This window comes from Mustela putorius, unplaced genomic scaffold (genome assembly GCF_011764305.1).
Source record: "Mustela putorius furo isolate JIRA1106 unplaced genomic scaffold, ASM1176430v1.1 tig00003834_pilon_pilon_pilon, whole genome shotgun sequence".
NCBI classification, from domain to species: domain Eukaryota; kingdom Metazoa; phylum Chordata; class Mammalia; order Carnivora; family Mustelidae; genus Mustela; species Mustela putorius.
In genome coordinates, this window is record NW_025421987.1 from 87,635,882 (window position 1) to 87,652,588 (window position 16,707).

The 16,707-nt window shown below is 44.9% G+C and overlaps 1 protein-coding gene and 1 long non-coding RNA gene across 3 annotated transcripts in view; one reads left to right on the plus strand and one right to left on the minus strand.

The window, feature by feature from the left end:
• ST6GAL1 (ST6 beta-galactoside alpha-2,6-sialyltransferase 1) overlaps positions 1–16,707 on the plus strand; it is a 119,503-nt gene that overhangs the window by 74,863 nt on the left and 27,933 nt on the right. Inside the window, exons 1-2 of one of the 2 annotated variants that reach the window (XM_045088721.1) lie at positions 2,870–2,918; positions 15,576–16,194. In XM_045088721.1, coding sequence (XP_044944656.1) covers positions 15,606–16,194 — 589 coding nt within the window. In that variant the 5' untranslated portion in view covers positions 2,870–2,918; positions 15,576–15,605. Of the gene's footprint in view, positions 1–2,869; positions 2,919–15,575; positions 16,195–16,707 lie in introns of those variants that run through there. The other variant, XM_045088720.1, reaches the window with a different exon arrangement.
• Positions 6,745–15,678, minus strand: LOC123394428. Its single transcript, XR_006609184.1, has 3 exons — positions 15,550–15,678; positions 13,611–13,813; positions 6,745–11,091 (listed from the first exon to the last, which is right to left on the minus strand). It is a non-coding gene; the product is annotated as an uncharacterized LOC123394428 (long non-coding RNA).

Sequence of the window (16,707 nt, forward strand, 5' to 3'; positions counted from 1 at the left end):
TGGGGAAGTGCTGGGATGAGGAGAGATTTGTGTGGATGATGGAAAAATCTATTGCTGGGAATTCTTTTTTTATTTTTTTTTAAGGATTTTATTTATTTATTTGAGAGAGAGATAACCAGCAAGAGAAGGAACACAAGCAGGGGGAGTGGGAGAGGAAGAAGCAGGGTTCCTACTGATCAGGGAGCCCAATGCGGGGCTCCATCCCAGGACCCTGGGATCATGACCTGAGCCGAAGGCAGACACTAATGACTGGGCCACGCAGGCGCCTCTGCTGCTGAGGATTCTGTTGATATTCCTAGACCAGTAGAAATAAAAATTCAGGAAGTCTCTACCAAGAAGCTCTGTTGGGGTAAGGCCAGCTGCATTTGGCTATTTTGCTCACCTTTCATAGTCCACTGCTCTTACCTAGATGCAGGGGTGGGTGGGTTTGGGGGGTGTGCGCGCGCGCGCATGCTCACTTCCTGGAAAATATAATCCTGGGCTGGGGTGCCACTTTCAGCCACAGCTCCATCATGGTGGAAAGATTGCAGTAGGGGTGCTGCAGCCAGCCATCCTTGACATGAAAAACAGAAAGAGGTGTCCTGATGGGATTAAGTGGTAGCCCAGCAGACAAAAGTCATGAAAGGGGAGCCCGTCACCGTGAAGGCTTCTAGAAGCCAGGACAAGTGGACTGCTTCTCAGAGGCATTGTGGTTAGCTGAGGTTACCCCTCTGGGGGCAGTGGGGAGTCAGGGTCTCTAGGCACAGAAAATTTTAGGTTCTGAGGTGCAGAGGAGGGTGAGGTTTGCATACTGAGGAGTTGAGGAGATGGTGATCAGGGCAGAGGAAAGAGGTGTTACTGGAAGGTCCAAGAATGTGACCAGCCATGGCAGCTGAAAGCAGCCAGACTCTTAGGAACCTTTTGAAGGGCCCTGAGTAGAGAGACAGATGTTGGATAGCACAAGCAGTTTGGGGGATTAGAATCATCTATTTTGACCTTTGGTGATGACATCTCAAGCAATTAGCTTAAACTCTTGGAGCTTCCTTTTTGTTTATAAAAGAGGATTCTTAAATGCCCACCCCCCGTTACCCGTTGGGTAAGTCTCTAAATTGCTAGCACTCAGGAAGGAACTTAGTAGATGGCTCATGGGCCTCTTTCGCCTGTATTGTTGCAATAAGTTTTTGAACGGTCTTCCTTTTTAAACTTTCTGCAACGTACTGTGTCCAGCACTTGAATCTCAGTGCAGCAGCCAGAAGGATCCCTTTCAAACTAAAGTCAGCCAGGTCTTCTTCGGAGTGAAAGCTAGAATCCTAGGTGATTTGGTTCCCAACGCTTCCCAGCCTCACCTTCTGCCTCCCTTCTTCTCGCCTGCCCTGGTCCTGGTCTCGGTGCTGTTCTTGAACAGGTCAGGCCCGTCTCCCGCCCAGGATTTTGCTGTTCCATCCACCTGGAATCGCCTTCCTTCAGAAATCTGCCTCCTGCTCAGGGAGGCTTTCTGATGATCGAATTTAACATAGACGTCCCTCTCCCTCTTTTCCTTACTGTCCCTGTTCCACCTCCCCTGCTTTGATTTTCCACATGGCAGCTGTCTACTTCCAAAGCGTCACATACATATTTATGTTGTTTTACTCTTTTGCCGTTTCCCCTCCCTGGAAGGCAAGTTCTGGGGGGGGTGTGTGTGTGGGATTTCTGGCTGATTTCTGCACGGCCGGCCGTATCTCCGGATGGATCGCGATAGGCACCAAGTATCAACAGCATGAACAAACCTCTCCCTGAGTATTTGTGCGTGTTGTTCTCACGGACTCGGGGACTGCTGCAAGGTGGAGGGGCTCAGGCCTCTCTTCTCATGTCCCTTACCCCGAAGTCCCCTGGACAACTCAGGACTTAGACCCTCCTACATACAAAAAACAAAACAAAACAAAAAAACCTTGGGAGAAGCATTAAACTTGAAACCACTGAAATCTCAACAAGACTTGAAATCTAACACTCCGTTTACAGGAAACAGAGGGCAGAGAGGAGTAAATTAAACAATACGGTAAGGAGGTCCTCGGCCAGGTTCAGTACCAGGCACATTCCGTGGGTCAGGTGACTTTGTTTCTCCCACAAATATATGTCCTAAAAAAGGAAAATAAGGGTGTGGGGAATGACTCGAAATTAAAAGAGAGTTGAGAGTGGTTTATCACCCACACAAAATGTTTAGATCCTCATTTAAGGCATTTAGTGTAAAAAAAACACTTTGGGGAGAATTGGTAACAATTGGAACGTGGTTTGGGTTTTAATGGCACTATGGTGCTATATTTACACTCCTGAGTTCTCTGGCAGAACCCAGGGAGTGTGCATTGTATTATAGAGAATTAAGCTCCCTAGAAAATTATTGGAGGGCCTCTGGTCCCATGTTTCCTAAGGGTGACGCATAGCAAATACCATCCTGGATGCCAGTGAGGGAGGTTCCTTTGTGACATAAGTGGATGTCCTAGGACATCAGGACAGTAGGACATTTCTCGTGGAAGGCCAATGGAGAAGAGCTGGTGGTGGAGTCGGATCTGAGGGCTGGCACTGGCTTTAAGTTACACCAGGGGAGGAAGAGGGGGAGGGGAACAGATCAAGTTGGCAAGTTGTTGGTACTCTTTGGAGCTGGGCTCTGCAAACAGGTTGACTGTGTTAGTCCCTATACCTATTTGTCTGTGTAAAAACTTCTGTCATGGAAACTTCATGCTTTTTAAAATATTATGAGGAGGTGAAACAGTCCCACTTCCTGAGGAGGAGGGAGGCCCGTTTGCTCTTTGCTTTCTCTGTTGGGTGTGGGTTGAAGGAAGAAGGGGTGGGCCTATTGCTTGGGAGGGGCGCACTGCTTATTTAACCCTCCTTACAAGCCGTTCTGCCCCTTTCTTGGCTCGACTCCTACTAGCCGAGTGGAGTGCCCTGTGGTTTACGGTGTGGTAAGATGGGGCAAGAGGCTGGATGGGGTTGGGGCTGTGAGCACTGGTGGGGTGCGGGGCAGTGGGCAGCATCCAGAGGGGAGCTGATGGGGTGTGAAGTGTCTCCTTTCAGCCAGGTACCTGTCAAATGGGAAGGCAACTCTTTCTACAAATACACAACTGTCGAAGGCACTCGGTTGAAGACAGGAGCAAATGGCCCGTGATTTCCCTTTGCCGGGGCTCTGCTCATCCTGAGTTCAGAGCTCTCCTTCCCTGTGGGGAGCCACAGTGTTTGTGGTGGGAACCCAGTGCCCCCCGCCCCCACCAAATTCTGTTCTCATGCTTTTCGAAAACCTCAGGGAAATGTACTCAGGCTTGCCTTCTCCATCAGTGCCTGCCTGGCTGGGAAAAGATGTAATCTCTGTTAAGAGACACTTTTTATGCAGCCTGGGTCTGAAACAGTTGGTGCAGGCAGGAATGAAAGCGCCTTTATCTTTAGGGCTTTGAATTGGGCAGGATGTCCCTCCCCACACCCTCCCACCACTAGCTGGGAGGCTGGGCTTGCCCTCAGGTAAACACGGGCAAACACAGCTACCCAGACACCCTGTGAAACCTCTCCTAGTTTCCTTTCACTCTCTCTGCAGATTGATTAATTACAAGTTGGTTTCCTGTTGCTTAACATGTTTCTGAGGAGCAACACTGTGGCTTGTCAGATATAACTATTAATTTTTGGTCCTGCACTGGCACCCACTGATAGAACTCAGGTTAGGGTCTTGGGAGTGAGTCAGCAGCCTCAACCTTCGGGGACTCTCTGGGGACTGTGGAAGTGGCTATTAGCACACCTGGCCTCAGCACTTGTGGCTGCAGGAATTAAATGAGTTTCACTGAATTACAGGAGCTTTCCCATATGGAAAGCACTCAGTGCATGGTAAAAGCTCAATAATTATTAGCTGCAACAAATGATAAAGCCTATCGTTAAATTGTCACCACAACCCTGCAAGGGCAAATTTTAAAGTATTATTATCCATCCTTTAAAGATGAAGACACCAGGCTTATACAAGTTGGCGAACTGGACTATCCTCCTTTATTAGACAGATAGAAAAGCCAGGATTTGAATCTGGGCTTTTGAGATAACAGAGCATGAGCTCTTTCTCCAAAGCCAGGGCTTCTCAAACTGTCCATGAAGAATCATGCCCCCCCAACCCGTCACACATCAGTAGTTTCTAAAATACAATGAAAAGGATTTATTGGACTAGTGAAAGGAACGACATTGAAAATACAAGCCTTATTTTTAAAAAAAAGATATTTATTTATTTATTTATTTGACAGACAGAGAGAGAGATCACAAGTAGGCAGAGAGATGGGGGGGGGGGTGGGGCTTGATCCCAGGACCCTGGGATCATGACCTGAGCTGAAGGCACAGGCATAACCCACTGAGCCACCCAGGCACCCCACAAGCCTTATTTTTAAAGCAATTTTTAGATTCGATAGGCACAAAATCACTCTTTCAAATCAGTATAAAAGATGATTTCATTAGATATCTGTACTGTTCTCATTGTGGATCTTGAGAAAGCTTTCTCAAAGTAGCCCCAACTGTAGATCTTGCTTTGCAGAATGCTGCCCTCTGTTTCCCAGAGCATGGTGTGCAGGGGGGACCACTCAGATCAGCGTCGAGTGGGTGCTTGCTGAATGCCCATCTCTGAGCCCATCCCAGGCTGTGGGGATCAGAACAACTGAGGGAGAATTTGGGAATCTGAAGGTCAACAAGTCATGCGATGATCACGGTGTGCTCACAGTCTGACCGTCAGTGCTCTGTACACTGCTGCTTCTCCTCAGGGATAATAGAGGATAGGGAGATGGTCAAGGGTGTGTAGTGTTTTAGTCTATACCCCTCTCCCCACCTGGCTTTTGTGTTGTTGTTGTTTTTAAATTCTTAAGAAGTTCCTTTCCTTAGAAAGTCACTGGCTGAACCTGGTTTCTCAGCTACCTGGTGGAGAAAAACCAGGAGAGAGAATGTAGGTTCTGGAAGCCAGAAGGAGGAAATGACTAACTTGGTAAAACACAGCTGATGAGCTGAACAAGGTGAAAACCGAACCCTGACCATTTACTTAGCAACACGGGAGTCAGGAAGGTCTTTGTTGACGTAGATGAGAGCAGTCTCCCAGAGATGGCAAGGCTTTCTGGGATGCGTTCAAGTGCCAGTGGCAAGGTGGACATTGGAAACACTGACCTCACAAAGTTCTTTCAAGGAGATTTACTGCAAAGGAAAGGAGGCAGGAGCTGGGAGGTGAGATGAGGTCAAGAAGCTACCCAGAAGGGACAAGGAAGTGAAGATTACTTGGAACTTGTGCCGTGGTTAAATCTGTGACTCTTAGAAAGTCTTAATCTTTTTTTCAGTGAATTCTTTTAGTAAAACAGAAAAATTGTCTCCTATACCTTCTTTTAAAGCTCTTTCAAACTCTGCCTACTCCCAAATGATATTGTCTGGAAAGAGTCTGCAGCTCATTCTTATTCCTTACATAGCTTAATTTGAGCACATTTTTTTTTCATATGACATTGCATTTTTTTTCATATTTGCTTCATTTGTATTTTGGCTGAAGTGTTCTAAGGTAGATTTCATCTCTACTTTACCTGCATGGGACTTTTTAAAAAAACCAACATAACCATATTATGTAATCATAATAAAATAAGACTGATTATTATGCCTAAAAAAATTAACAATGATTTCTTATTATCATATAATGCCAAATCTATATGCAAATATCCTCACTTGCCCCCAGTGGTATTTTGTTCAAATCAATTCAGGCAAAGTCTGCACATAGCATATGATATTTCTGTCTTTGAAGCCATTTGTTTTTCCTGTCCATTGACCCGGAAAGGAACCCAGTTCAGTTGTTCTGTAGAATGCCTTGCTTTCTGGATTTGTCTAATAACGTCTCTGTGCTGTCATATAACTTCTTCTTTTTTTTTTTTTTTTTAAGATTTTCTGTCTGCTCCGCGGATAGCCTGCTTCCTCCTCTCTCTCTTTCTACCTGCCTCTCTGCCTACTTGTGATCTCTGTCTGTTAAATAAATAAATAAAATCTTTAAAAATTAAAAAAAAAAGATTTAATTTATTTATTTGACAGAGATCACAAGTAGAGAGGCAGGCAGAGAGAGAGGAGGAAGCAGGCTCCCTGCTGAGCAGAGAGCCCCATGCGGGGCTAGATTTTTTTTTTTTTTTTTTTTTTTGATAAGAAAGTAAAACAGCTTTATTGCTGATACGGAGAAAGTTTTTTTTTTTTTTAACAGTATTCATTATTTTTCACCACACCCAGTGCTCCATGCAATCCGTGCCCTCTATAATACCCACCAGCTGGTACCCCAACCTCCCATCCCCACCCCCCCACCACTTCAGACCCCTCAGATTGTTTTTCAGAGTCCATAGTCTCTCATGATTCACCTCCCCTTCCAATTTCCCCTAACTCCCTTCTCCTCTCTAACACCCCATGTCCTCCATGCTATTTGTTATGTTCCACAAATAAGTGAAACCATATGATAATTGACTCTCTCTGCTTGACTTATTTCACTCAGCATAATCTCTTCCAGTTCCATCCATGTTGCTACAAAAGTTGGGTATTCATCCTTTCTGATGGAGGCATAATACTCCATAGTGTATATGGACCACATCTTCCTTATCCATTCGTCCGTTGAAGGGCATCTTGGTTCTTTCTACAGTTTGGCGACCGTGGCCATTGCTGCTATAAACATTGTGGTAAAGATGGCCCTTATTTTCACGACATCTGTATCCTTGGGGTAAATACCCAGGAGTGCAATTGCAGGGTCATAGGGAAGCTCTATTTTTAATTTCTTGAGGAATCTCCACACTGTTCTCCATGCGGGGCTAGATTACCTGAGTGGAAGGCAGAGGCTTTAACCCACTGAGCCACCCGGGCGCCCCAACTTATTCTTCTTTTGCCTGTGTTTTCTAAAAACTGAGATTATCTATAAAGGCTTGATTATATACAATTAAGCATTTCAGATGAGAATTTTTCTGAGGCACATACTGCTTAGATGAAGATGCTAAGACTGATCAGGGTCAGGTGGTGGCTGCCGTAGTCAAGGGAGGGGTGAGTGTGTGTGTGTTTAAGATAGGAGAAACAGTGTGTGTGCTGATAAGCATGATCTTTGCGAGATCTACATACAATGCAAAAGCAAAAGGGGAGATTTTGTAGAAGAATATCCATAAGTAAATAAGACTGTACAGGATCTAGTGGAACAAATGTTGGTTATTCCAAGTATTGGGTGCAGCCAATTCATCTGTAGCAATAAGAGGTCATTTGGGCGTAAATTCAAGTTAAGATGAGTAGCTGTGGTACAAAGGTGCATTGTGTGTGTGGTAATTCTGTTCTGGTCGCTTCCTTTTTCTCTTTGAATAAGTAGCAGTTCATCAAGGGAGAGGGACGATAAGGGGACTTTTCATGGGGAAGAAGTCAGTGGTCCTCTAGGAGACGGCAAGTGAATTGACCAGAAAAGTAATATGTGATTGCTAGGAAGCCTGAAGGAGCTGCTTGCACTTAGTGATTGTGAACTTGAAGGGAAATCCGTAAGTATTATTTTGTGATTTTCTTTAGCCATGGAGCTGCACATCTGCAGGTGTGGAGGAAGACAGAGAGTTGGATTTGACCAGGATTGGGGTTTATCCAACATTGTGTGATGAGAGAGGCCAAATGAATGACTGACCATGGAGTTGAAGCTGGGTAGGAAGGGAAGTTAAGACAGGAAGGAAATGAGAGACAGTGAGAAGGTGGTAGGAGCAACCACAGGAAGATCGTTGGAGGTCGGTACTGGTTGGACTAAGCTACAAAGATAGGGGGTGGTGGTGCCTGAAATCAAAACTGTGGAGTACTTTTTGAAAGTGATAAGATCAGAGATATGATCTTGGGGATGAGTGGCTAAAGTCACCATCTTTGGAGTAGAAGAGATCAAAGGACTGAGAGACCAGGGAACTAGAATGATTCCAAAGGTAGCTGTTGATAGCCCCAAGAGGCAGGGCAGAAAAATAGTGTGAGGAGGATGAGTGTGAACCAGCTGTGAAGATATTCAAGGGATGAAGAAGAGTGTCCTGGTGGAGGGGAAATGACTTCACCAAGATGGGGAGCAGGTGCCGTGGTCTGCACTGGGTTGTGTGAGAATGAAATGTGTTGGTGCATGTGAGGTTCTCAGAACTGGGCACAGGCTCAGCGTGTCTCAGTGCTTAACCCATTGGATTTATTTTTACGGGGGTGGGGGTGGTGGTGGTGGTGGTGATTCTTTTCATTTTAAGACCTTCGAAGAGGCAGAGCTGTTCACCTAGCTCTATGTGCCCCTGCCAGATGGTAAATTCCCTATCACTTAGTAGATCCCGTAGATCAAATGAACATCTGCAGCGCAGTGCTGGCAAGGGGATTCGAGCAAGTGGAGGTGGTGTGTGGGTGAGTAAGTCTGCATCTAGCGGTTGAAGGATGTGGGGGATGGGAAAGGGTGGTATCAGAGCCAGCTTCATTCTTTCATTCAGACGCGACCAAGCACATCCCGCTTCTGGCTCAGAACTGGCTAGATGTGGAGCGGGCAGAAACAAAGCTTAAAGGAATCCTCAGTCTGGGTGGGCTATCCCATCTGCAAATGGAGAAATGTCACATAGGCTCCTGAGAGCCAGGATGGGTACAATAGAGTCGTGTCAATCTCTGTGGGGTCAAGAAAGTTTTCAGAGTCCAGGGGCACTTAAGCTGGTGCCGGGGTTGGTGAGGGGACTGAGCAGGTATGACCCCATGTGAACAGGGTAGGACATGGTCCGTTTGTCAGAAGGAAACCACCTTGCAGGGTGCAAAGGGCAGAAGAGCACAGGGCACTTGGAGTGCCATCATTAACTCTGAGAAAATCACTCCTCTTCCCTATTTCAGTTTCCCTATTTGTAATTTGAGATGGTAATGACACACATAGGGTAGGGCATGGTGAGAAGTAATGAAATTATGCATATAATCTTTGTCACCATCCCTGTTGGGATCCCTTTGGGTGTATTACCTTACTGGATTATTTAAACTCTCCTACAAGATGGGCTCTTTTATTATTATTCCCATTTTATGGATAAAGAAGCTGAGTCTTAGACGGTTGAATAGCTTGCTGGAGGTCATGTAACTAGTGAGAGATGGTTTATACTCTTGCCCCGATCTGTCTAATCCCAGAGCTCTGACCCTCAAACCCCAATGCTCATCAGTGTTGAGTGCATAGCTAGTTCTGAATACATGGTAGCTGTTATGGTCATGATTGTGAAAGCTTTTTACTCGGAGGACCAAGGACTCTTACGATTGCTGCAGCTGGGCAAAGTTCACCAGGGCGGCAGTCTCCTGACCAGAAGTGACTCTTTCTGGAAGATTCTCATCACCTACGATAGATGTACATCAACAATTGTGCTACTTGGTTTCAACTAGTTGTTTTTAGAAATCAAGGGCAGGGAGTGGTTGTTATCTCCTAGGAGGCCAAGTTGTTCTGAGCAGATGATTGGGGGAGGAAGACCAGTGTTAGCTGCCCTCCTCTGCCGTTCCTGCACTGAACTCAAACCAAAGTTGCACGCCCCAGCAGCTTACTTACTGGGGGGCATGGCAGCACACCAGCATAGGCAAGCCGTGTTCCCTCAAGGACAGTGGGCTGCCCGTGGTGTTCCTCGTGAGGATGACAAGAAAGAACCTTTTCCCTTAGTGATGCCTGAGAGCAGCACAGACCTCTTAAGAACTGGTGGCCCTTCATTCACTCAACAAATAATTTGCTGAGTATTTACCACGTGCTGTACCCTCATCTAGGCATTGATGATAGTAGTGAAGAAGGCTGACGAGGTTTCTGCCGAAGGGGTTTCCATTTTTACTAGAGGCGGCAGATGGCAATCGAATAATAATATGAATGCATGCATAATTACAAACTCGTGCCACAAAGGCAATGTACAGGATATGAAAAGGGGTGGGGCCTCAGAGACTTCAGGACTCTCCCAGGAGTCATGGGAAGGAGCTGGTTGTGGCCGCTGTGGCTTCCTCTCAGCTCCGTTAATGCTGCATCTCCTAGGACAGGCTCCGAGATCAGCCCAATAGTGGGAATGGAGTTGATGGCACAAGGTATTTTCAGTTCTGTCCCTGAGAGTTTTGCCTTCATTACTCTGCTAACATAATAAGCATAATAAAGGAAGTCAAACTGAGAAATGAGAGGAATTCTCATCTCTCCATTTGACTTCCTTTATTATGCTTGCTCCTCAACTGTTTTTGAGTCTCAATCATGTGCCTGTTTTCTAGATATTTCTTCACAATGATGTATGCACAGATAACGTTCTCTGTTTCACTTTTTTCATTTTTAGTATTTGAAGAATTTTCCCCCTTTGCTATATAAATTCACACACAATTTTTTATATATATTATCTGTTATTACGTATTACCTTATGTATTTTAAATTAATTAATATCTTTATATGGATGTGTATATATATTCTTTCTAGCAGATGTGGGTACCCTAGTTTAACTGTTTCCCTTTTGCCAAAAGCTTAGTTGTTAACCTTAGATTTTCATCATTACAAATCACTTTCAAATGGAAAATGATTTTTCTTCTTGCCTGTACATATTGCTTTATAAAACGCATTCTTTATCCCATTGTTCCTCTTCCAAACCTCACCACAACTGTGAAAAGTTAGGGAGTCATTTCTGTGCAGGAAAACCAAAATATGTTATCTTTTCCTCCTTTCAATTATTTATTGTCTTATTTCCTGCGAGTCGAAGCTCTTAATTCTATGACCTGGTTGCTTTCTAAAAAGGTTAAATTAATTTCTACTGCTCCCTCAAAATATACCAATTCTATTGCAACCGGTTCAGTAATGAGTATTATCGTTTTGAAAACTGCTGAATAGTGGAAATTCTATAAACTGGCATCTTAGCTTGCCAGTTGTCCCTTTTGGGTTTCTTTCAAGATTCATCATAATTTATATGCTTGTTAATTATGTTTTCTATTTTGTGATTTGTCCATTCATGTGGAGTGCCTGTTTATTTTGAGATGCATTGACTCTCTTTACACTTTGCACAGCTGGACTCTTTTTTTCCTTTAAATTACAGCATTTTCTTGGAGACAAGTGGGAGTTTTCATGCCAGCAACTCTATCAAAGTTTTCTTTTATTATTTTTCTGCATTTCGTCAGAAGAAAGAGCTGAAAAATATAGAATTCTGTTAATAGCTTTCTAAAATTATATTTTTATAATATTTTTTACATATTATATATTTTTATAATTTATATAATTTTTATAATTTATATAAAAATAAATTTTATATAATTTTGTATATTATATATTTTTATAATATTTTTTCCAACACTAAGAGTAATTCATATAAATTTAGAAATTTTGGAGTATACAAAATATTGTAAAACATGAAAATATTCCTTATTCTACCAGCCCAGGTTGCCTTATTTTGTTTTGTTTCTAGTCCTTTCTCTTTTTCACATGTATATTAAAGAAAGTTTTTTTTTTATTTGATTAGAATATTATATACAGTTTTGCAACCTATTTTTTCCAGGTAGTGTTATACTGACTGAAATTTCACATATCATGGAGTGTTCTTTGATAATAAATCATGGTCTAGAGTGTATTTAGGGATGATCTGAATCTTCTCTCTCCAAATTACTATTTATGTAACCAGTGACTGAACAGTCCTTTCTTCCTAGATTGTACCTGCTTTATCCTTCTAGCATGTTCTTTTCTAGTATCAATCTAATTCTGTGCCTTCTCTGCTATTCACAACCCTGAGCACAGCACCTATAATGGGCTCTTGTCTCTGTGTTTCTTTTTCTGAGCTCTCAGACTTTCTGGATTGTGCTCTATTGGAGGCCAGGGGACTAGGAGAGGGGCCTATCCGGATGCCTTGTTAACCTTTAACACTGCCCCTTCTGGAAACCAGCTCTTACTTCTTGTTTTTTTGTTTGTTTGTTTGTTTGTTTGTTTTTGTTTTTTCTTTTTTGGCCTTTGCAGATGTTTTTTAATCATCCGAAGCAAAATGCGCCTTGGCCTCCAGACCCAATAAAGCAAAGATTCCTCCCATGGAGAATAGCAGTGGTTCTTAAAACCTGAAGGGCCTACAGCCCCAGGGGGATTAGCGAAAAGCAGGTAAGGGACACGTGGAAGCATGCACTGTGGGGGCAGCAAAAGGGTCCATTCTTTTTTTTTTTTTAGCACTTTTTAAAAAAATTTACTTTCTTTTCAGTGTAACAGAATTCATTGTTTATGCACCACACCCAGTGCTCCATGCAATCCGTGCCCTCTATAAAACCCACCACCAGGCTCCCCCAACCTCCCACCCCCTGCCCCTTCAAAACCTCAGGTTGTTTTTCAGAGTCCATAGTCTCTCATGGTTCATCTCCCCCTCCAACTTCCCTCAACTCCCTTCTCCTCTCCATCTCCCCCTGTCCTCCGTGTTATTTCTTATGCTCTACAAATAAGTGAAACCATATGATAATTGACTCTCTCTGCTTGACTTGTTTCACTCAGCATAATATCTTCCAGTCTTGCCCATGTTGATACAAAAGGGTCCATTCTTAATTAAAAAATGGGGTAATGGAGTCTGCCGGCCACAAGTCACAGAGTCTCAAGGTCTGACTCCAGCTTTGCTCTTTTCTTCATGTATTTATTTAGTCCTGATTCAGGGAGGGCTGGGGACAGGTGGTTTGCCCATGTCCATAAACCATAAGTGTGAGATTAAGTAGGTGCTGGCAGGAAGGTAACCACCATCCCCTTCCGAGCCTTAGCTCCTAGACCGTGAATGAGTTCCTGCCTCCCTACCTCCTGTCTCATTTCACTCTGACACAGAAAAGCTAAGTCCCGACTTTCAGCTGCACCGCTTCCCAATCACTCGTGCAACTTTCGAGATTAAATAAATAAATGATAAATTGATGCATCTAAAACCTCAGTTTTCCAACCATAAATGGAGCCAATACAATTTGCTGTGCTTACGTGACAGGGTTTTTCTGGCTCTTGTAAGCCCAATAACCTTGAATGGGCTGCCCAAGGGGAAAACAGTGCCTGCCGGGGAGAGCTGCAGCATGCCCAAGCCCAAGGGGGTTTTTCTGGGATTGTCTGGCCATTTGACTTGCCCCTGTACAGCCCTTGATTCCCAAGTCCTGTTTGGTCAACAGTGACTTTTCACTGTCTTTTTAATACAGAGGCCTGTCTTTCAGTGCAAAAACCATGAACTTTTGGAGTCAGACAGACCTGGGTTGGAATCCGGGTTCTGGCACTACCTGTTCATTTTGGAGAAGCTGTGTAACTCTGCTAAGCCTCAGTGTTTTCATTTTCTCCAGTCGGTCTGTGGATATCGATGCCATAGGGGCAGAGTGAAGATTAAATTAGACATTGCAGCTTAGTGCCTGCCCCGTTGTAGGCACTGCTTCAGTGCTCCATTCCCTTCTTGAGTTGTTTAGCTCTCATAGCTGAGGGATCAGCTGTGCCAAGTGAGGAAATGGAGTTCCTTAGTTTTCTGATCTGCCACAAGCCCTCTCCCCATCTCATGACCACACATTTGAATTTTTCTCCCTCTAGGTACATTCTGTCACTTGCACAGCTCAAGGCAAGCACCTGTTATCCCCAGAGCCACCCGTTCCTGAAGTCTGGGGTGGTGGGAAGCATGGTTTGCTCAGTACTGCCCATGAATTCCGAGAATGGTCTTGATGTCACTTACATTAAAGAGTCTCCGATGAGGACGTGAGCCCGGGTTGATGAGTCATGGCCTGTGTTCCATTCTGCCCTCTATCTCTCCCTGTCCCGCTCGGCCTCCTCATGGCTCCCAGCCAAGGGACTGCTCTCTGGTCTCTGTTCAGAACATTTCCTGTGCCTTTGCAATGACCTGGTTCGAATACCATTTCCGCTTGTCCTCCTAGCACTCTGTGGGCACATGAGAGATGATTCTACAGAAAATCTAGGTAGAGACAGGATTGTGACTTGTCCAAAGTCACCAAGAATGGGCAGGAACCCAGGTTTTGTGAATACCTAGTCCAGTACTCCTATCCCTTGTCCTGGTTATCCTTAGCCCTGGGCTCCATAGGAAGGAACTGTGGATCCCCAGTGGGTTCGCAAAACCCCAGGGGTGACTGCTTAGACTCATTATGGTAAATAAACCCAGTTATTTAGGAAAGAACTTAATGTTTTCCAAAAGGTACAGACATTGTTTGAGTTCAAAGTACTTCCATCTTCCATTCAATTACACAATAAATTCTGGGAAAACAAAGTAGAGCCGTATCCAGAAAAAAAGGGAACTGTGAGGCTCTATTTTCATAATAAAATCCATTTGCCAGAACGTTCAGTAGTTCTGTGCATGTTTATGTTGAAAAGGACATGTATTATGGAATCGAGTGTGCTTGGATTTGAACTTCAGTGCTGGCCTTTACTTAGCTTTGTGATGCTAGGCACTTCTCTTAACCTCTCAGAGCCTCGGCTGCTCTTCTATAGACATGGAGACTAACACCTTCCTGGCCAGTGATGGTCAGGCCTCGCTGCACAGCTCAGGGGGTGCCCTTCCTACCAGGCTATCATGTGCGTGGTGCTGGCTGGAGCTCTACATGACCGGGCCCTGGTCTACAGTGAAATTAGGTGAAGTAACATCTTAATGCTTGATGCCTCTTTGTTTTTATCTCCTTAATTGGTGTCTGCTGCCTTACCGAAATTTCCTCTCCTTTACCACGAGCCGAGCCGAGGCAGCTTCCTGCCACCTAAATTCTTTTGGGCATTCTTGAAGGGCATTCTCTGAAGCCAGGTGTTGTGCTGTAAGCTAACTACTGGTCTTCTTCACAAAGCAGGAGTCCAGCCCTGCAGCTTCTTAGAGAAATGTGACATGGGTCTGTGGTGCTGTCTGTGGACAGAGATCTGGCAATTTTATTTTATTTTATTTACTTTTTTAAAGATTTTATTTATTTATTTGACAGACAGAGATCACAAGTAGGCAGAGAGAGGAAGGGAAGCAGACTCCCTGCAGAGCAGAGAGCCGGATTCGGGGCTCGATCCCAGGACCCTGGGATCATGACCCGAGCCGAAGGCAGAGGCTTTAACCCACTGAGCCACCCAGGTGCCCCAGGTCTGGCAATTTTAAAAGGATGCTGGGCACTTTAGGATTTTAGGGAGGTTGGATTCTTGTGAGGTAGACCAGCCATCCTGCTCTTTCTTTTTTCTCCTAGTTTTTTAAGCACGCATGCCGTCATTGAACAGACAGCATAAGGCCCCAGGAGCCTGTGTAAGCTGTAGTTCCCAACCTCACTGAGCTCAGGGTGCAGTCAGGGAGCTAGAACAAGACAACACAAAACTAAGAGTTGGGGTGTAAAAAGGAATAGCAGGAGAATACAGGAAGCGTTCATGGCTCGGAGAGGAAAAGGGGAGTGTCTGAGGACTGCTGTCTACATTCAAAACCAAAACTGAGGTCGAATATTTACTTCAGGTTGTCACAGGCCGCCGGCCTGGTGGGAGGTAAAGCAAAGGCTGGACGTGCATCTCCTCAATCTGAATCCATTACGCAGCTCATCACCCCACCTCTTGCCAGGCACTACTTGTAGCTTTTGTTCACATCGGTTTTGTTTTTTGGGTTTTTTTGTTGTTTTTTGTTTTTGTTTTTTTGTTCTGCCTCATCTTACCTTTTCTAGGCTTGTTTTCTGCTCAGAACAGAGTGGCTGCCCTGAACACATCTTTCATGATGATTCACACCAACCTGAAGAAAAAGTTCAGCTACTGCGTGCTGGCCTTTCTCCTGTTTGCGATCATCTGTGTGTGGAAGGAGAAGAAGAAAGGGAGTTACTATGATTCCCTTAAGCTGCAAATCAAGGAATTCCAGCTGTTGAAAGGTCTGGAGAAACAGGCTGTAACTTCAAGCAGCACCCAGAACCCCCCCAAGATCAACCAGGCCCTCAGCATTCCCCGGGGCCCAGCCAAGCCCAAGCCTGTGGCCTCCTTCCAGGTGTGGAACAAGGACAGCTCTTCCAAAAACCTCATCCCCCGGCTGCAGAAGATCTGGAGGAATTATCTGAATATGAACAAATACAAAGTGTCCTATAAGGGGCCAGGGCCAGGTGTCAAGTTCAGCGCAGAGGCCCTGCACTGCCACCTCCGGGATCATGTGAACGTCTCCATGGTAGAGTCCACAGATTTTCCCTTCAACACCTCTGAATGGGAGGGTTTCCTGCCCAAGGAGAACATCAGGACCAAGGCTGGGCCATGGGGCAGGTGTGCTGTGGTCTCCTCAGCTGGATCTCTGAAGTCCTCCCAGCTGGGCCGAGAAATAGGTGAGTTCTGCAGCATTAGGGCCGCTCTGGGCAAGGGGCTGGAGGAGGGGGTGCTGGGTATTTGGTCAGGGCTGGGGAGGAGCACACTGGGCACACCACAGTGTTCTACACACTTCTTGTGCCTCTACCTCTGTGGGCCTCAGAGGTACCGTGGGGGTACCTCTGAGGTACAGCCACGGGGCTGTACAGCCATTGTGTACTCAGAGGTACCATGGGGTACCTCTGAGGTATAGCCACAGCCAAAAGGGTGGGGATCTATCCAGGCTTTTGGTATCTTTATCAGTGAGAACAGTTTTGCTATTCTCTGTTTTAAATAGTGCTGTTCTGTAGAAGATACTCTTGGAAAAATGAGTTCTGCGTCTATCAGTACACACCACACTGTAACTGACTTTTAAAAATTATAGAAGCCCTTATTTCTCCTGTCTCTTCAGGTTCTGAAACTGTAATTTCACAGCTAGTTGAGGACTAATTGTCTTTCTTGGCTTCAAACTACCCGAGTAATTTTCAGCCTTT